This window comes from Nerophis ophidion, linkage group LG27, assembly GCF_033978795.1.
Source record: "Nerophis ophidion isolate RoL-2023_Sa linkage group LG27, RoL_Noph_v1.0, whole genome shotgun sequence".
Lineage (NCBI taxonomy): Eukaryota > Metazoa > Chordata > Actinopteri > Syngnathiformes > Syngnathidae > Nerophis > Nerophis ophidion.
In genome coordinates, this window is record NC_084637.1 from 1,953,519 (window position 1) to 1,975,222 (window position 21,704).

At 41.2% G+C, this 21,704-nt stretch overlaps 1 protein-coding gene across 2 annotated transcripts in view; it reads left to right on the top strand.

Annotated features, from left to right (window-relative positions):
- Positions 1-203: 203 nt before the first annotated feature.
- The window catches only part of LOC133544253 (uncharacterized), a 21,766-nt gene continuing 265 nt past the window's right edge, over positions 204-21,704 (top strand). The window contains exons 1-19 of one of the 2 annotated variants that reach the window (XM_061889411.1): positions 204-410; positions 4,444-4,482; positions 4,563-4,675; positions 4,748-4,972; positions 6,581-6,655; positions 6,738-6,840; positions 6,912-7,041; positions 7,105-7,351; positions 7,438-7,588; positions 7,665-7,752; positions 7,834-7,890; positions 7,971-8,170; positions 13,255-13,389; positions 13,456-13,643; positions 19,475-19,629; positions 19,704-19,949; positions 20,022-20,175; positions 20,250-20,360; positions 20,446-21,704. The exon at positions 20,446-21,704 is cut by the window's right edge and continues 265 nt beyond it. In XM_061889411.1, the coding sequence (XP_061745395.1) occupies positions 4,455-4,482; positions 4,563-4,675; positions 4,748-4,972; positions 6,581-6,655; positions 6,738-6,840; positions 6,912-7,041; positions 7,105-7,351; positions 7,438-7,588; positions 7,665-7,752; positions 7,834-7,890; positions 7,971-8,170; positions 13,255-13,389; positions 13,456-13,643; positions 19,475-19,629; positions 19,704-19,949; positions 20,022-20,175; positions 20,250-20,360 (2,406 nt within the window). In that variant the 5' untranslated portion in view covers positions 204-410; positions 4,444-4,454 and the 3' untranslated portion in view covers positions 20,446-21,704. The remainder of the gene's footprint in view (positions 411-4,443; positions 4,483-4,562; positions 4,676-4,747; positions 4,973-6,580; positions 6,656-6,737; positions 6,841-6,911; positions 7,042-7,104; positions 7,352-7,437; positions 7,589-7,664; positions 7,753-7,833; positions 7,891-7,970; positions 8,171-13,254; positions 13,390-13,455; positions 13,644-19,474; positions 19,630-19,703; positions 19,950-20,021; positions 20,176-20,249; positions 20,361-20,445) is intronic. The other variant, XM_061889412.1, reaches the window with a different exon arrangement.

The following is a 21,704-nucleotide window of genomic DNA, read 5'->3' on the forward strand; positions in this document are numbered from 1 at the left end:
TCTCTAGTCCAAATAGTTGAAGAACAGTCTGAGGTATTACTTTGCAGCCGTTATAGCCAACATTTGGGAATATGAACCAATTAGAAAAAAAGTTCCAAAAGCGCCGCTGTTGTCAGTATTTGACTGCCTGCACCCATCAACTGTGGAGAGCAGCAATTTTCCACCTTCTTCCATCAGTCCAAGTGACTTCATGAAAGAGAGCGGACATGTAAGACGTCTTTCGAATGCAATTAGTGGTGTTTTCCAGCCAGTTTGGGAGGTTGAAATAGTTGAAGAATGTGTCCACTTGCCTGCAGTATTAGGGTGTGCGCTCAAGTGTGGGCTATATAAAGAGACCTAGGGGACGTGCTCCAAAGGCATCTGAAGAGACCTGAGCTACTCCGGTATCTTCTCCTCCCTCTTTGCACACGGTAAGTCGAGAGAACTAAACACGGGTTTACATCCTTTAGAGCAGAGCTCCTTCAAAAAATTGCAGCAATTAGAGGAGAAAAATCTTTTATTTTTCTGATTGCAGCCCAAGGGAGTTTTTTTCCATGTAAGAGTTGTGTTTCCAACATGTTTTTCTTTTCTGGGGAGCCAAAGAATGACCTCTTATTTACAGCTCCTCTTAATCTCATCACACATGGAACATAGCACAGTTGGACCCCAAATCCTCCAATTTTCATCAAATGACATCCAATTGGTCTTTACTGATTGCTGTCAACTAAGAGCTGCATGTAACTGGTTTGGGGAGGCCTGGTGCCGCTCTGAGAGATGCACTGCAAACCTGAAATCCAAGTCAGATGAAATATCTCAGATTAGGCGGATCTTTGCTTATTTTCTGTCTGATAAGATCATTCTTCTCCCTGAGCAGATTTGATGTTAGAGTCTTGTACTGGTTTGAAGGGTTTTGGTCCTAAATGATCTCAGTAAGTTGTTATAATCTTGTTGCTGAGATTATATGACCGGTATTGAATAAAACATGCTTGAAAGTATTATTGTCCAAACGTCCAAAACACACCCAGCGATGGTGCACAGGAAGGCGGGGAAGAAGAGGGGAAAAGCCAACCAAACTGATCAAAAGTACCAATTTTGTCCAAAATACCTCCCCAGGTTCCAGTCGCATGAGTCCAGGGATGCGAAAAATGTCCAAAACACACCCAGCCGAGTCCCACAGGGAGGGGGGGATAAAAGAAGGAAAAGTCGGCAAAAGTCCCACAAATGTTCAAAATCCCTACCCAGGTTGGAGTCCCACAAGTTTTAAAGACTTGGGGCACTTGTGGTTTTGGAACATTTGACCCACTTTCCTCACTTTTCTCCCCGCCTTCCCGTGGGACTTTGCTGGGCGTGTTTTGGACATTTTGAGCATCCTGGCCGGCGGTGGCGGGACTTGTGGGACTCCAACCCGCGGTATTATGAACATTTTTGGGACTTTGGACGACTTTTCCAACTTTTCTCATATTAAAACAGATGACAGCCAAATGGACTTTTGCTGTTTTATTTTCAATGAAGCAATAGAAAATACGTACTCATGTAGTAGTACACTTGTTATTAGTTCAAATATACTTATTTTAAGCTATTTTGGGTTTCATTGGGGTTAGCTCATTTTACTTGTTTTGGAAAGTCTTGACAAGACACATTTTCTTGTTCTATTTGCAGATCATTTTGCTTAGTTCAAATAAAATACCCCTCATTTTTGTATTTGTTTTTCTTGTTTTTTAACACTAACTTTTTGCACTGAGTAATTGCAACAAAATAGGCGCAGTCAGGAGTGGAACCTGCGAAATGTTGGTGTTTCATATGAAATTTTACCAGTAAGCATTGAAACTTGTTAATAGTTGAAGTGAATTAATTTACTCATATTATGTTGGACATATGGTGAATGTTTATATTCAACTGGAGAAATCAAATCACCAGGTTTAAGTAAATAATGGTTGAGCCCGAAATAAATCAAGGAGCCACCAGGAATTGATGAACGTGGACCCCGACTTAAACACCTTGAAAAACTTATTGGGGTGTTAGAATTTAGTGGTCAATTGTACGGAATATGTACTGTACTGTAGTCAGAGTCCAGTCCATAGTGGATCTAACATAATAGTGTGAGAGTCCAGTCCATAGTGGATCTAACATAATAGTGTGAGAGTCCAGTCCATAGTGGATCTAACATAATAGTGTGAGAGTCCAGTCCATAGTGGATCTAACATAATAGTGTGAGAGTCCAGTCCATAGTGGATCTAACATAATAGTGTGAGAGTCCAGTCCATGGTGGATCTAACATAATAGTGAGAGTCCAGTCCATAGTGGATCTAACATAATAGTGTGAGAGTCCAGTCCATAGTGGATCTAACATAATAGTGTGAGAGTCCAGTCCATAGTGGATCTAACATAATAGTGTGAGAGTCCAGTCCATAGTGGATCTAACATAATAGTGTGAGAGTCCAGTCCATAGTGGATCTAACATAATAGTGTGAGAGTCCAGTCCATGGTGGATCTAACATAATAGTGAGAGTCCAGTCCATAGTGGATCTAACATAATAGTGTGAGAGTCCAGTCCATAGTGGATCTAACATAATAGTGAGAGTCCAGTCCATAGTGGATCTAACATAATAGTGAGAGTCCAGTCCATAGTGGATCTAACATAATAGTGTGAGAGTCCAGTCCATAGTGGATCTAACATAATAGTGAGAGTCCAGTCCATAGTGGATCTAACATAATAGTGTGAGAGTCCAGTCCAAGGTGGATCTAACATAATAGTGAGAGTCCAGTCCATAGTGGATCTAACATAATAGTGAGAGTCCAGTCCATAGTGGATCTAACATAATAGTGTGAGAGTCCAGTCCATAGTGGATCTAACATAATAGTGAGAGTCCAGTCCATAGTGGATCTAACATAATAGTGAGAGTCCAGTCCATAGTGGATCTAACATAATAGTGTGAGAGTCCAGTCCATAGCGGATCTAACATAATAGTGAGAGTCCAGTCCATAGTGGATCTACCATAATAGTGTGAGAGTCCAGTCCATAGTGGAGCTAACATAATAGTGTGAGAGTCCAGTCCATAGTGGATCTAACATAATAGTGAGAGTCCAGTCCATAGTGGATCTAACATAATAGTGAAAGTCCAGTCCATAGTGGAGCTAACATAATAGTGTGAGAGTCCAGTCCATAGTGGATCTAACATAATAGTATGAGAGTCCTGTCCATAGTGGACCTAACATAATAGTGAGAGTCCAGTCCATAGTGGATCTAACATAATAGTGAGAGTCCAGTCCATAGTGGATCTAACATAATAGTGAGAGTCCAGTCCATAGTGGATCTAACATAATAGCGTGAGAGTCCAGTCCATAGTGGATCTAACATAATAGTGAGAGTCCAGTCCATAGTGGATCTACCATAATAGTGTGAGAGTCCAGTCCGTAGTGGATCTAACATAATAGTGTGAGAGTCCAGTCCATAGTGGATCTAACATAATAGTGAGAGTACAGTCCATAGTGGATCTTACATAATAGTAAGAGTCCAGTCCATAGTGGGGCCAGCAGGAGACCATCCCGAGTGGAGAAAGGTCAGCAGCCCAGAGACGTCCCCAACCGAAGCACAGGCGAGTGGTCCACCCCGGTCATGACTTTGGACAGCCAGCACTTCATTCATGACCACCGAACCTGTGAACATGCACCTGGGGATAGGCCCCTCCCACCTCCAAAGACATGCACCTGGGGATAGGCCCCTCCCACCTCCAAAGACATGCACCTGGGGATAAGCCCCTCCCACCTCCAAAGACATGCACCTGGGGATAGGCCCCTCCCACCTCCAAAGACATGCACCTGGGGATACGCCCCTCCCACTTCCAAAGACTTGCACCTGGGGATAGGCCCCTCCCACCTCCAAAGACATGCACCTGGGGATACGCCCCTCCCACTTCCAAAGACATGCACCTGTGGATAGGCCCCTCCCACCTCCAAAGACATGCACCTGGGGATAGGCCCCTCCCACCTCCAAAGACATGCACCAGGGGATAGGCCCCTCCCACCTCCAAAGACATGCACCTGGGGATAGGCCCCTCCCACCTCCAAAGACATGCACCTGTGGATAGGCCCCTCCCACCTCCAAAGACATGCACCTGGGGATAGGTTGATTGGCAATACTAAATGGTCCCTAGTGTGTGAATGTTGTCTGTCTGTGTTGGCCCTGTGATGAGGTGGTGACTTGTCCAAGGTGTACCCGCCTCCCGCCAAATTGTAGCTGAGATAGGCACCAGCTCTCTTCACCCCCACCCCACCCCACGCGACCCCAAAGGGAATAAGCGGTAGAAAATGGATGGATGGGTGTATATAAAGTTATATACAGCTTCGGCGTAATACGATGAAACTTTCTTGTTGTGGTGTAAAGAAGTGTACTATTGACCGTGGATGTGCTAAAAAGGGTTTGACCTTCATGTTGACACGGATCCATTCATGTGCTTCTTTCAGCAAAACTGAAAATGAGGACCCTGCTCCTCCTGCTGGGAGGTGAGACAACTTTCACACACCACCGTCTGATTCTTCTCCACATGACCACTGACCCAAGACTTGTTCTCTGTCCCTTCAAGCAGCAGTTTCCTGCAGTCACTTCCATCTGGTGCAGTCGCTCTCAGGGAATGTGACATTCCCACTAACCCAATGTTCTTTGAACTTCTATGGCGGTTCTTTTCCAATCATGAATGTCGGTAGTACTATCGTTTGTGAGACATACTGTCAGTGTACTGCATGATTCTAATACTGTTCACGCTCACAGGTCGAACTGGCTGCCGACACAATGAATTACTGCTTCAGCGATAATTTTGCTAATCCAGAATGCATTTCCATCTCGAGTGGAATCCTTGCGGACAGCGTGGACACCGTGGTGACAAACGCCAGCGATCCTACACTTGAAACATCAGTCCGGAGCCAACTGCCTCAGCTGGAAGGAAACATGACCTGCTATATAAATAGCACGCTGTCCTTGAATGGCAGCGTTAATGTGAGTCTTTCTGCTTCATTCGGGGAAGTCCTTCTCACATAGTGGGGCGGGCCACACCCCCTCTCTGGAAACATACTTTTCTCCCCCATAGCAGAACATGATGAAGCGCATGTAGAACTTGGTTAAAAGTTCAAGTTAAAGTAGCAATGATCGTCACACACACACTAGGTGTGGTGAAATTATCCTCTGCATTTGAGCCATCACCCTTGATCACCCCTGGGAGGTGAGGGGAGCAGTGAGCATCAGCGGTGCCCACGCCTGGGAATCATTTTTGATGATATAACCTCCAACTCCAAACCTTGATGCTGAGTGGCAAGCAGGGAGGTAATGGCTCCCATTTTTAAAGTCTTTGGTATGACTCGGCCTGGGTTTGAACTCGCAACCTACCCATCTCTGGGTGGGCACTCCAACCACTGACTACCATGGGTAAAAGTTAAAGTTAAAGTTAAAGTGAGGGGAGACCAGAAATGACCGGGGTGTTTTTTGTGTTTTCACATAGTCTCTCAGGTGACTACCACTTGAAGCTCATGGAGAGAATGCCAAGAGTGCACGAAAAAGGAATCAGAGCAAAGGGTGGCTATTTTGAAGAAACTACAATATAAAACCTGTTTTCAGTTATTTCACCTTTTTTGTTAAGTACTTAACTCCACATGCGTTCATTCATAGTTTTGATGTGACTATCTACAATGAAAATAGTCATGAAAAAAATACAACTTTTGGCCTATATATATATATATATATATATATATATATATATATATATATATATATATATATATATATATATATGTATATATATATATATATATATATATGTATATATATATATATATATATATATATATATGTATACACATATATATATATATATACACATATATGTATATATACACATATATATATACATATATACACATATACTGTATATATATACACATATATATATACACATATATACATATATATACATATATATATACACATATATATATACATACATATATATATATAAATATATATACACATATATATATACACATATATATACATATATTTATATATATACACATATACTGTATATATATGTATATATATATATATACATATATATATACACATATACATATATTTATATATACATATATATATATGTACTTATATATATGTGTGTATATATATGTATATATATATATATATATGTGTATATATATATATATATATATATATATATATATATATATATATATATATATATATACACACATATATATATGTACATATATATATATATATATATATATATATATATATATATATATATATATATATATATTAGCCCTGCCCCTGGCCAATTTTTTTTAACCTAATGCGGCCCCCGGGTCACAAAGTTTGGGGACCCCTGTTGTCGAGCTTTGCTTGCCTACAAACTCGGTCCCGCGTTTTATTCTGATTGTAATTACGGTCAGAAAAGTAAAGTTATTGAATGATCTTGTTCATTTGCAACTATCAAAATGATCTTTATCAACAAAACCGGCCCTATATGACTTATGGGACTCACCTTTGCAGTTTTGCCTCCCCTTATTGTTTCTTCTCTTCCCATGTCCTCAGATGGTTGTTACTTTGATGAAATTTGGATCCCAAACGGCATTGTCTGTGTTTAAGCCGACGTCCCTGGAAACGCTTGTAAGGACACGTGAGATAGACTTGATGATGGTGACACACGGCCCAGGGCCTGACTGCTGGGAACACTTTGCCTTTTGCACAGCACATCATTGCAAAACCAGGCTTTGAGACCGTGGAGACCGACCTCACCTACACTGAGGAGGAGAAAACCAAGTACATGGACTTGAGTGGCTGCAGGCTGATGGGTACGTAATGATTTCACGGGGCATTCAAAACAACTAATCACTTCTAAGACTGACCCCGCTTTTTCTTACAGATACTTTATTATTCCCGAGCTCAAATTCTACCAATCCGATGAACTGCGTCACATACACCTGCAGCCCTGCGGCTGAAATCAGCGACAAGGCAAATTGTGGAACCACTGAGATTTGCCAAGGCAACAATAAGTAAATATTTAAAGAATATGACTTTGCCACATGCACCGATTGACCGGCTTCCATCTCATTTAGGTGCAATCCGAAGTTCCGCTTATGCACGGTGACTGGCAACCAGGTGGTCGCATTCTTTGGCAATGTATCTTCCATCCCAGGCCTCTGTGTGTACAGCCTGCTGAAGCCGGTAGTTAATGCCAGTTTTGAACTGCTGGGGGCCTTCCAGGAGCGCCGCATTGAGTCCCTGCCCCTATTGGACCGCCTGGACCTGGTCTTTCTTCAGTCCAATCTCACAATCTCAATTGGAACAAGCAGAAGCGTTCGGGTAAGATGATGACCACTAAGCTTCGTCGCAGTGACGTTCAAGCAAACACGCATCTTTGTATTGTGTGTTTGGGTTTTTCCTTGCAGGTCAACGGTGAAATACTAACACTGCCAGCCTCGGTCGAAGGAGTGATGCTGACCAGAGATGTGAAAGGTGTGACTGTCAACATTTCGAAGGGATCCATCTCAGACGACCCAGTTTCCATTGTCTTTGACGGCTACAGTGCGTACATCAAAGGTATGTTGAGTGTCTTGGATTGGAGCTCACTTGTGGTGCACAACTTTGACTGGCTAGTTCTGTTAATTGCTCTTAGTACCTAGCGAGGCGCTTTTCCAGGGCTCATGTGGTCACACCGGGGATCCCAGCTATTCTTCTTTGCCCCTTGCTCAGAGTGACTTGAGGTATGCGCTTTTCGCAAGCAAGTTACAGCCTCCTTCTGCTGATTTGAGATGTTGATGTGCTACCTCATTGTTGTCCTCTAGTTGTACTCCACCCCCAAACAGTGTCGCCAATGACGTGAATACAGCCGCAACCGATCAGTAAGAGCACACCAACAGCTGCATGTTCAGGGTTCATTTCCATAGCAACATTGACCTCGCAATACCCCTGTGCTGCGCAGATGCTCTCTACTCATGACGAAGCCCTTTGCCGATTGCCACCTGAAGGAGCCGGTGGAACCGGTCCGACAAGCCTGCGTTTCCTTTCTGAGCAAATACCCTTTGATGGACCACTTGGATTGCCAGTTCTTTGAGGTGTACGCCCTTGCCTGTGAGCTGCAGTTCCAGATCAGTCTCGGAGACTGGAGGTCTTCCATCAGATGTAAGAGTTACGCACATGTCAGTCACATTTTAAAACGAAATGAAACAGGTGTTTTAAGCGAGTAAAGGCCTGTGGTACACTTCATACACAGTAGATCTTGATGATTCGTGGTTGGGCATTCGCATTGTTGCATTTTCTTATCTGTCCTTTACATAAAATTGTGAATAATTACATTTTATGGTCATTTAGATAGGATGTGGTTTCTGCAGGAAGATGCAAGACGTAATAATGTGTAAATGCACATTTTGTAGTTAAAATACCTTCTACTGTAGTACAGACCTGGGCAAAATACACATGCGGGCCATTAAGATTGTCAACCCGGCCCGCCAGACGTTCTACATCATTTTTTGGACCTTTAACATCCAAACTGTTTTTGCCACTTGTGATGTTTTTAAATGCCCGTAAGTCTTGAACCATAGAAAGTATTTCAATGGTCAAGATCTGTGTTATAGGAGTTATTACGGTAATCTAGGTCACAGCAGATCAGATTAGTGTTTTGCTTGATTGGGAAAGATGTCTATGGAGGAGGATTCTGTGTTTTATTGTTCCCACTTCCTTTATTTTCATGTACATTCTGGGTGTCCCATTCAGTAAAAAACTGTACAATTCCGTTCCGTTTTTTCGAGGTGGTCTGTCATAACGTTTTTAGAACTCTATGGGACATGGTGACTTTTGGTATTAGTGTTCTTGAAAAAAAAGGCACCAAACACACCTACTGTACAGCTACAAGTGTATACCCTATTTCCTTGAATTGCCGCCGGGGCGCTAATTAATTCAAAACCTCTTCTCACTCCGGTAAAGGCAAGCATACGCTAATTATTTTAAAACCTCTTCTCACTCCGGCGCTTACCAAAGGCATGCAGTAAATTTAGGCCTGCGCTTATAAATTTGAGTGTGATGTAAGGATACCATCATGAAAAGCACATTTAATAAAAAAAAAACGTTATTATGGCATACTTGCCAACCTTTAGACCTCCGATTTCAGGGGGCGTGGTCCGGGTGGGGCAGAGGCGTGGTTGGGGCGTGAAATACTTGACTTTCAGTGAATTCTAGCTGTATATTTTTATTTTATTATATAAATAAAAGAAATAGTTGAATTTCCGACGGCACCTATCAAATACACAGTAATAAGAACACAGTTGTTCTACTAACTGTACTGTGCTTGCTGGTTACTAAAAAAAAAAACCAACAACACTTACCTTTCACTATTTGAGTAACCTTTGTTCTGCCATTTGCGTATTGGTGAGCGATCTCCGAATCCGGGAACATATATCAAGGATTTGTTGTAGACATCTGCAAAAGAGAACGGGATGCTGCTTCCAGCTATCAGCATAGCCATCTTTGTCCCAGCATTAGATACACAATCGGGTCTCCATTTTGCGAGGTGGGCCATAATACTGGGTTGTAAACGATGCTGCGCTGCGGACGCTTTGTGCTTTGCTGACTGACCGTTCATGGCTGAGTGGATCCGTTCACCGTGTTCAATTGAGAAGTCTGTTCTACAAAATTTACCGGCAACATACCCCTTCCCCTTCGAACTCTCTTGGATAAACTGAAATTCTTGTTTCCAATCGTTCTGGAACTTGCAAGCATATTTCTTCATTTTGCTCGTCGACGGTGTAATATATTGGGTTGGAGTCAATACCCGGGCGACGTGGTGAAGTTACTTCTCTTTACTGTGAGCTTCAGAACAGACTCCCTAATGCATGTTCCTTGACTGCAATTAAATGTAGAATATATGTAGAATACATTTACATTATATTCTAATCTGTGTACAGTAGATGGCAGTATTGTCCTGTTTAAGAGGGTCACAACATTGCTGACTCAGGTTCTCATTGAGCTGGAGGGAGCGTGGCCTCCAGCTCCGCCTGAATTCCGGGAGATTTTCGGGAGAGGCGCTGAATTTTGGGAGTCTCCCGGAAAATCGAGGAGGAAAGTATGTATTATGGTCTTACCTTTACTTATAAAGGGAATCCATGCGCAGTTCCTTCTGATCAAAAGCATCGATAACTTGTTAATAGAAGTCTTCCTGATCTTCCTTCAGTTTTAAAAGTCTCTCTGTCTCGATGGAGATTTTCCTTTATTACCTCCTGCTTCGATTGAAAGTCCAGTTTAGAAAAGTGTTTTATTTTAGATATGTAATCCTCCATGTTAAAAGTGCAAGCGAGAGGGAAAAAAAAACTCTTGCTGCTTGTTGTCACTTCTTCTGCAGCCGAGTAGTCGCAAGAAGGATCACTAGCGCCCTCTACCACCAGGAGGCGGGAGTCATTTAATGACTCATATTTGACACACGCAGCTACGGTATATTAATAAAACATAGCTGCTTACTGTTCTTTTTAGCATATTCAATAGCTTGGACCTTAAATCCTACTGAATAGCTCTTAATCTTCTTCCCTTTATGCGATTTCAAATGATTGAAATCAGCCTCCTCCATTTTGAAAATGATGACAGGTGAAGTGTCACTCGTGACGTGACGAGTTTGACCCGGCGGAATTTTAGGCATATGCTAATTATTTGGCGAAACGAGTTTGACCCGGCGGAAATTCTAGGCAGGCGCGTACTTTATACCCGGCGACAATTCAAGGAAATACGGTACATCATTTATACACACACACACATTGGCCAACAGAGACACATTTTTTTCTCAATGTGGCCCCCGAGTCCAAATATTTGCTCGCTCAGCTTTAGTGTAGGCCTGTGGTTGTTCCTTATAAGTGAATTTCAAAGTGCTTTTAAGAACTGTGAGAGGGTGATACAGGGTTTGGATCGGTGATACTTTACGCTTCAATGGCAACCCAAATTGCAAAAAGTTTCAACTAATATTTCTGAAATTTATCACATTTAATAATAACATGACAGTTCAGTTTGAATTTGAGTTAGTGCAAAATAACAGAATATGACAGCACCAAAACAAGTATTATGATTCTGAAACAATATATTCTCATCCCCAAAAAATAATAGTCTTTAAAGATTTTCTATTTTGTTCCTGTTAACATTTGGTTTTCTACTTGCACGAATACTCGCCTGTGCATCGGTTGGGGACGTCTCTGCGCTGCTGACCTGCCTCTGCTCGGTATGGTCTCTTGCTGGACCCACTATGGACTGGACTCTCACTATTATGTTGGATCCACTATGGACTGGACTCTCACACTATTATGTTGGATCCACTATGGACTGGACTCTCACTATTATGTTAGATCCACTATGGACTGGACTCTCACTATTATGTTAGATCCACTATGGAGTGGACTCTCACACTATTATGTTAGATCCACTATGGACTGGACTCTCACACTATTATGTTAGATCCACTATGGACTGGACTCTCACACTATTATGTTAGATCCACTATGGACTGGACTCTCACTATTATGTTGGATCCACTATGGACTGGACTCTCACACTATTATGTTAGATCCACTATGGACTGGACTCTCACACTATTATGTTAGATCCACTATGGAGTGGACTCTCACACTATTATGTTAGATCCACTATGGACTGGACTCTCACACTATTATGTTAGATCCACTATGGAGTGGACTCTCACACTATTATGTTAGATCCACTATGGACTGGACTCTCTCACTATTATGTTAGATCCACTATGGACTGGACTCTCACACTATTATGTTAGATCCACTATGGACTGGACTCTCACACTATTATGTTAGATCCACTATGGAGTGGACTCTCACACTATTATGTTAGATCCACTATGGACTGGACTCTCTCACTATTATGTTAGATCCACTATGGACTGGACTCTCACACTATTATGTTAGATCCACTATGGACTGGACTCTCACACTATTATGTTAGATCCACTATGCACTGGACTCTCACACTATTATGTTAGATCCACTATGGACTGGACACTCACTATTATGTTAAATCCACTATGGACTGGACTCTCACACTATTATGTTAGATCCACTATGGAGTGGACTCTCACACTATTATGTTAGATCCACTATGGACTGGACTCTCACACTATTATGTTAGATCCACTATGGAGTGGACTCTCACACTATTATGTTAGATCCACTATGGACTGGACTCTCTCACTATTATGTTAGATCCACTATGGACTGGACTCTCACACTATTATGTTAGATCCACTATGGACTGGACTCTCACACTATTATATTAGATCCACTATGCACTGGACTCTCACACTATTATGTTAGATCCACTATGGACTGGACACTCACTATTATGTTAGATCCACTATGGACTGGACTCTCACACTATTATGTTAGATCCACTATGGACTGGACTCTCACACTACTATGTTAGATCCACTATGGACTGGACTCTCACACTATTATGTTAGATCCACTATGGACTGGACTCTCACACTACTATGTTAGATCCACTATGGACTGGACTCTCACTATTATGTTAGATCCACTATGGACTGGTCCATTGAATTAGTTGCTCAAGGGATTTTGGGGGGTGTCACCCACATCTGCGTTCCCCTCCAAGGTTTCTCATTGTCATCCCATTGGGTTGAGTTTTTCCTTGCCCTGATGTGGGGTCTGAGCCGAGGATGTGGTTGTGGCTTGTGCAGCCCTTTGAGACACTGGTGATTTAGGGCTATAGAAGTCAACATTGATTGATTGGTTGCTGAAGTTGAGTTCTATTTCAGAGCCTTTACTTTGAAGCGCCAACAAGTGAAGCCAGAGAAAAAAAGTAAAGCATGTCAACAAACACTTTAACAATTTACCCGGAGCTTCTCTCAGTTGCAGTCGTGTGCAGCACTCAAGTCGTCAGCTTCCAGACAACCCAGACTGACAAGCGATCACACTTCAAAGCGGTCGAAGGCAAATAATTCAGTGACATAAATGCAGTGTGAAAAAAGCTCAGCAAAGAAGCTCCTTACTGAAGTGAAAGTGTATAAAGAAGCCAAACAGGCCAGCAGTCAAAGTCTTCTCACTCATTTTGTGTCGTTCCAATGTCAGCTAATCATCCACACTTTAGATCAAACACATCAAGGATTCATGCGATGTTTTTGGTGACAAACTGGTGCTTGAAGTCTTTCACGACAATTGGTTGAATGACAATATTGTGACACTGCACAGGTCCCGACCCGCAGGCCTACTGTCAGGACCACGACTGTATAGAGCACGAGTTCTGTGGAGACTCCCTGGTCAACGGGACCGGCTGCCACTGCCGTGCCGCATTTGCCGCCAACTACATGTCAGACAACGTTTTCGGTATGGCTACGCTACCATCGCCGCTTGCTTTTTTTGTTTTTGGCCAACGAGATTGTTTTTGTATAGGTCAGCAGACGGAGTGCAATGAAAGCTTGGCGTCCTTCTCACTGATTGGCTGCCTGCTGGAGGACAAAGGCATCGACTACACCATGTTGCACCTCAACAATGACGCCTGTAGAGGAGAAAAGGACAGCAAAACCCATTTGGTGACCTTCAACTTTAACTCTAGTGGGACATGTGGAACAGTGATCAAGGTGGGTCATCGACACGGACATGATAGGACTAGTATTATTTATTTATTTGTATTAATGAGTCCAACAAAATAATACACAATATTACATTTCCAATTCCAAAACCAAACCCAGCCCAGCAACATTCAGAATAGCATCCAACAGAGCAATTGAGAGGACACACAAACGAGACACAAAACAATCCAAAAATAGTGTCAGGTTCAAACACGGATGACATCTATTAAACAGACAAGAGCAAGGAATTAAACAGAGACAGAATTCAATTTAGCTCATTGAGGGAGACGTCTGGGCTGTACTCTTCGTACAGTCCTCCACCACGCTCTGACCAAAGATTGTACGTATCCTCTTTTATTTGGACTTTCCCTGACTACATGACAATAGCTCTTTCTAAAGGAAAGGGGGTCGTAAACAGCCGTCGCCTTTGGTTACAAAACAGTTCAAAGAAAAGGTACCTGCTTCCTCTCCGCTCTCTAGATCTCGGGTCAAGACAAAATCTTAGATCAAAGAAACCGTCACCATGTCGCTTCCCATCCGACACAGTGGGGTTATTACAAGCCCCTTGGTTGGTAGGATCAAAGACAGCCTTTTTCTACTCAGCGGGATCTATTTGAAACACAAAGTTTTGTGATAGCTTAGATACAATTATTCTGACAGTAGTCCAACACAAATGAATACTATCAACAACATTATCAATTTTAATAAGAATTCCAACGTAAGAGTGGTTAGAAATCTCTCATTGACATTATCATCACAGCCATTTATAAACAATAAAATAAAAACATTTAAAAAATGAACAATGGTGTTACAGTGATTTACACTTGCATCGCATCTCATAAGATTGACAACACACTGTGTCCAATATTTTACACAAAGCTAAAAGAAGTCATATTTTAGCTTCATTTAAGAGTTAAAACACATTTAGATAATGGATCCCACATTCCAATATATGACTCATTATTATCACAACTAAATGCAGTTTTTTCTACTGATATCATCTCCATAGCTTGTGTATACCCGTCAGTATGTATCATGTGTGTATACCAGTCAGTATGTGTCATGTGTGTGTATACCAGTCAGTATGTGTCATGTGTGTATACCAGTCAGTATGTATCATGTGTGTGTACCCGTCAGTATGTATCATGTGTGTATACCAGTCAGTATGTGTCATGTGTGTGTATACCAGTCAGTATGTGTCATGTGTGTATACCAGTCAGTATGTATCATGTGTGTGTACCCGTCAGTATGTATCATGTGTGTATACCAGTCAGTATGTATCATGTGTGTGTACCAGTCAGTATGTGTCATGTGTGTATACCAGTCAGTATGTATCATGTGTGTGTATACCAGTCAGTATGTATCATGTGTGTATACCAGTCAGTATGTATCATGTGTGTATACCAGTCAGTATGTATCATGTGTGTATACCTGTCAGTATGTGTCATGTGTGTATACCAGTCAGTATGTATCATGTGTGTATACCAGTCAGTATGTATCATGTGTGTATACCAGTCAGTATGTATCATGTGTGTGTACCCGTCAGTATGTATCATGTGTGTATACCAGTCAGTAGGTATCATGTGTGTGTATACCAGTCAGTATGTATCATGTGTGTATACCAGTCAGTATGTATCATGTGTGTATACCAGTCAGTATGTATCATGTGTGTGTATACCAGTCAGTATGTATCATGTGTGTATACCAGTCAGTATGTATCATGTGTGTATACCAGTCAGTATGTGTCATGTGTGTATACCAGTCAGTATGTATCATGTGTGTATACCAGTCAGTATGTATCATGTGTGTATACCAGTCAGTATGTATCATGTGTGTGTATACCAGTCAGTATGTATCATGTGTGTATACCAGTCAGTATGTATCATGTGTGTATACCAGTCAGTATGTGTCATGTGTGTGTATACCAGTCAGTATGTATCATGTGTGTATACCAGTCAGTATGTATCATGTGTGTATACCAGTCAGTATGTATCATGTGTGTGTACCCGTCAGTATGTATCATGTGTGTGTATACCAATCAGTATGTGTCATGTGTGTATACCAGTCAGTATGTATCATGTGTGTATACCAGTCAGTATGTGTCATGTGTGTATACCAGTCAGTATGTATTATGTGTGTGTACCCGTCAGTATGTGTCATGTGTGTGTATACCAATCAGTATGTATCATGTGTGTATACCAGTCAGTATGTATCATGTGTGTATACCAGTCAGTATGTATCATGTGTGTGTACCCGTCAGTATGTATCATGTGTGTGTATACCAATCAGTATGTATCATGTGTGTATACCAGTCAGTATGTATCATGTGTGTGTATACCAATCAGTATGTATCATGTGTGTATACCAATCAGTATGTGTCATGTGTGTATACCAGTCAGTATGTATCATGTGTGTATACCAGTCAGTATGTATCATGTGTGTATACCAGTCAGTATGCGTCATGTGTGTATACCAGTCAGTATGTATCATGTGTGTATACCAGTCAGTATATGTTATGTGTGTATACCAGTCAGTATGTATCATGTGTGTGTACCAGTCAGTATGTATCATGTATGTGTATACCAGTTAGTATGTATCATGTGTGTGTATACCAGTCAGTATGTATCATGTGTGTATACCAGTCAGTATATGTTATGTGTGTGTACCAGTCAGTATGTATCATGTGTGTATACCAGTCAGCATGTATTATGTGTGTATACCAGTCAGTATGTATCATGTGTGTATACCAGTCAGTATGTATCATGTGTGTATACCAGTCAGTATATGTTATGTGTGTGTACCAGTCAGTATGTATCATGTGTGTATACCAGTCAGTATGTATCATGTGTGTATACCAGTCAGTATGTATTATGTGTGTATACCAGTCAGTATGTATCATGTGTGTATACCAGTCAGCATGTATCATGTATGTATACCAGTCAGTATGTATTATGTGTGTATACCAGTCAGTATGTATCATGTGTGTATACCAGTCAGTATGTATCATGTGTGTATACCAGTCAGTATATGTTATGTGTGTGTACCAGTCAGTATGTATCATGTGTGTATACCAGTCAGTATGTATCATGTGTGTATACCAGTCAGTATGTATCATGTGTGTATACCAGTCAGTATGTATCATATGTGTATACCAGTCAGTATATGTTATGTGTGTATACCAGTCAGTATGTATCATGTGTGTGTACCAGTCAGTATGTATCATGTGTGTGTATACCAGTTAGTATGTATCATGTGTGTGTATACCAGTCAGTATGTATCATGTGTGTATACCAGTCAGTATATGTTATGTGTGTGTACCAGTCAGTATGTATCATGTGTGTATACCAGTCAGTATGTATCATGTGTGTGTATACCAGTCAGTATGTGTCATGTGTGTATACCAGTCAGTATATGTTATGTGTGTGTACCAGTCAGTATGTATCATGTGTGTGTACCAGTCAGTATGTATCATGTGTGTATACCAGTCAGTATGTATCATGTGTGTATACCAGTCAGTATGTATCATGTGTGTATACCAGTCAGTATGTATTATGTGTGTATACCAGTCAGTATGTATCATGTGTGTATACCAGTCAGTCTATGTTATGTGTGTGTACCAGTCAGTATGTATCATGTGTGTATACCAGTCAGCATGTATCATGTGTGTATACCAGTCAGTATGTATTATGTGTGTATACCAGTCAGTATGTATCATGTGTGTATACCAGTCAGTATGTATCATGTGTGTATACCAGTCAGTATATGTTATGTGTGTGTACCAGTCAGTATGTATCATGTGTGTATACCAGTCAGCATGTGTCATGTGTGTATACCAGTCAGTATGTATCATGTGTGTGTATACCAGTCAGTATATGTTATGTGTGTATACCAGTCAGTATGTATCATATGTGTATACCAGTCAGTATATGTTATGTGTGTGTACCAGTCAGTATGTATCATGTGTGTATACCAGTCAGTATGTATCATGTGTGTATACCAGTCAGTATGTATCATGTGTGTGTACCAGTCAGTATGTATCATATGTGTATACCAGTCAGTATATGTTATGTGTGTATACCAGTCAGTATGTATCATGTGTGTGTACCAGTCAGTATGTATCATGTGTGTATACCAGTCAGTATGTATCATGTGTGTATACCAGTCAGTATGTATCATGTGTGTATACCAGTCAGTATGTATCATGTGTGTGTACCAGTCAGTATGTATCATGTGTGTATACCAGTCAGTATGTATCATGTGTGTGTACCAGTCAGTATGTATCATGTGTGTATACCAGTCAGTATGTATCATGTGTGTGTACCAGTCAGTATGTATCATGTGTGTATACCAGTCAGTATGTATCATGTGTGTGTACCAGTCAGTATGTATCATGTGTGTATACCAGTCAGTATGTATCATGTGTGTATACCAGTCAGTATGTATCATGTGTGTATACCAGTCAGTATGTATCATGTGTGTATACCAGTCAGTATGTATCATGTGTGTATACCAGTCAGTATGTATCATGTGTGTATACCAGTCAGTATGTATCATGTGTGTATACCAGTCAGTATGTATCATGTGTGTGTACCAGTCAGTATGTATCATGTGTGTATACCAGTCAGTATGTATCATGTGTGTATACCAGGCAGTATATGTTATGTGTGTATACCAGTCAGTATGTGTCATGTGTGTATACCAGTCAGTATGTATCATGTGTGTGTATACCAGTCAGTATGTATCATGTGTGTATACCAGTCAGTATATGTTATGTGTGTGTACCAGTCAGTATGTATCATGTGTGTATACCAGTCAGTATGTGTCATGTGTGTATACCAGTCAGTATGTATCATGTGTGTATACCAGTCAGTATGTATCATGTGTGTATACCAGTCAGTATATGTTATGTGTGTATACCAGTCAGTATGTGTCATGTGTGTATACCAGTCAGTATGTATCATGTGTGTATACCAGTCAGTATGTATCATGTGTGTATACCAGTCAGTATATGTTATGTGTGTATACCAGTCAGTATGTATTATGTGTGTATACCAGTCAGTATGTATCATGTGTGTATACCAGTCAGTATATGTTGTGTGTATACCAGTCAGTATGTATCATGTGTGTATACCAGTCAGTATGTATCATGTGTGTATACCAGTCAGTGTGTATCATGTGTGTATACCAGTCAGTATGTATCATGTGTGTATACCAGTCAGTATGTATCATGTGTGTATGCCAGTCAGTATGTATCATGTGTGTATACCGGTCAGTGTGTATCATGTGTGTATACCAGTCAGTATATGTTATGTGTGTATACCAGTCAGTATGTGTCATGTGTGTATACCAGTCAGTATGTATCATGTGTGTGTATACCAGTCAGTATGTATCATGTGTGTATACCAGTCAGTATATGTTATGTGTGTATACCAGTCAGTATGTATCATGTGTGTATACCAGTCAGTATGTATCATGTGTGTATACCAGTCAGTGTGTATCATGTGTGTATACCAGTCAGTATGTATCATGTGTGTATACCAGTCAGTGTGTATCATGTGTGTATACCAGTCAGTGTGTATCATGTGTGTATACCAGTCAGTGTGTATCATGTGTGTATACCAGTCAGTATGTATCATGTGTGTATACCAGTCAGTGTGTATCATGTGTGTATACCAATCAGTATGTATCATGTGTGTGTGTACCAGTCAGTATGCGATTGTTTCTTTCAACCATAACTCTTTTATCCTCTGACATTCGCACAATAAATGAGCCAGAGTTCCTCCAGCATGACAGGACTATTATGACGACAAGGAAATAATGAGCCTTTTTGCACTGTGCAGAAAAACAACAGCCAGCTGTTGTTCAAGAACAGTCTGTCCTTGGGTCAACCTCTAAACGGCTCAATCATCACACGCCAGAGAGTGTTGGAACTGGACCTGTCGTGTGTGTACCCTGAGCCGGAACAGAGCTTTGTGGTCTTCAATATCAAGAGCAGGTGCGTGGAAGCTCATGTCAAACCTCGGACGAGGATGCAGTCCAACACCTGACTGGACTGTGTGTGTCCGACAGCCCCATGGTGCAAGAAGTGGTATCAAAGAACTGGAACTACACTCTGTTCATGAAGGCGTACACAGATCCCGGGCGCAGAGTCATGCTGACAGAAAATATGGAAGTGGAGCTCAACCAGCAGGTTTGGATCGAGCTGAGCACGGAAGGACTAAGAGGGGAGTTTGTGAAATTGGTGACTGACTCCTGCTGGGCGACCAATGATTCTCTGCCAACGGCAAATTTGAGATATGATCTCATCAGCGACGGGTGAACGTATAGTCCAGACCGCATCGCTTTAGTCACAATGGATGCCATCTTGACCCTTTTCTTCCCGAGCAGCTGCCCGAACCTCAGTGACGGTACCGTGGAGATAGTAGGCAACGGGTTGGGGACGGAAAACTACTTCTCATTCCGTATGTTCCAGTTTTTGAACAGCAGCAACTTCTACCTGCACTGCGCCGTGAGCCTGTGTGTGGACGCCGATTGCACCCCAGTAAGTTGTGGACGCATGCATTCCTTACTTTGATTGACGTGCAACAAACATTTTATCCTGTGCCGCCGACTCAGACTTGCAGTCAGCCTTCAGGCAGGAGACGCAGAGCCTTACAAAGAACCAGAGATGGGCAGAGGAATAATTACGAAAGCGGTGGCGTGATCTCAGTGGGATGGAGCACCTAGGTGGCTGTTTAGCAAACACTCTCCGTGGTCAAATCACCTTTGGCAAGAGAACTATTATCACTAATGCAGTCTTCTGTGTTTTCAGGTGACCTCGTTTCTGGTCAATATCGCAGGCTTCAAGTCAAACAGAGTGATGACTACCGTGTACATGGACAGCGCTATGACAGATTGCTCATCGTCCTGCAGATTGGGGGCAATGATTTAATTGATTTAGAAAAGGAGGAGGGGTGTTTTTTGTTTTTTTTTGAATATTCGTTCTTCAAAATATAGAAACACTGTATACATCCTCTTAAGGCCCAAGCGGTTTGTATACATGCTTTTATTTCTCTTTGCTATTTGGGTTTATTGGACCTTCATTAGAATAAAAACTAAGAATCAGCTTAGTCCATAAGTACACAAACGTGTACTTCATGTTTAGTGACATGTTAATTCTTATTTTTACACTTTTTTCTCCAAATTCCATTGTATGTTACACTCTTCTAACACCACCAGATGGCAGTATAAGTGTCCACATAAGTGGCCATAAGACCCCAATTCAATAGTGTACACCATTTAGGAAAGTAAGAGCTAATAGGTGCTGTCCACACATGTGGCCACTAAGCATTTAGAGGTTTACAGTGGAATCAATTTAAAGGGATCCCGCTTATGACAAAAACAACAACAGCCACGTTCTTCGTGTTATTGAAAAAAGTGCCTCCTTATGTTGACGTCGACTGCTTTTATCGAGATGAAATTTGAGACCTCGACGGATTCTATGCCCAGTCCGTTTATGTCAAAATGTGTTGCAATATGTGTTTTTTCCTGTTGTTTGCTGAGCAGAGCAAAAGAACAACAAACACACGACTGTCTAGTTATTTATTTGTACCATGACTTGATGAATGTGGACCCCGACTTAAACATGTTGACAAACTTATTGGGGTGTTACCATTTAGTGGTCAATTGTAGGGAATATGTACTGTACTGTGCAATCTACTAATATGTACTGTACTGTGCAATCTACTACTAATATGTACTGTACTGTGCAATCTACTACTAATATGTACTGTACTGTGCAATCTACTACTAATATGTACTGTACTGTGCAATCTACTACTAATATGTACTGTACTGTGCAATCTACTACTAATATGTACTGTACTGTGCAGTCTACTAATACTAGTGTCACTCAATCTACAGCATTGACACATGCGCACGCTGACTTCCTATTCAGTGCAAAGTAAGCTTCTAAATAAAAGCATGGCAGTATTGAGTAGAATTCTAATTCATTTTATTATGTTTTATTGCAAATTGTTAGCCAGTGTTACAAAGATTAGTGCATGTGTGAAAGGTTTAACGTCATTGTAG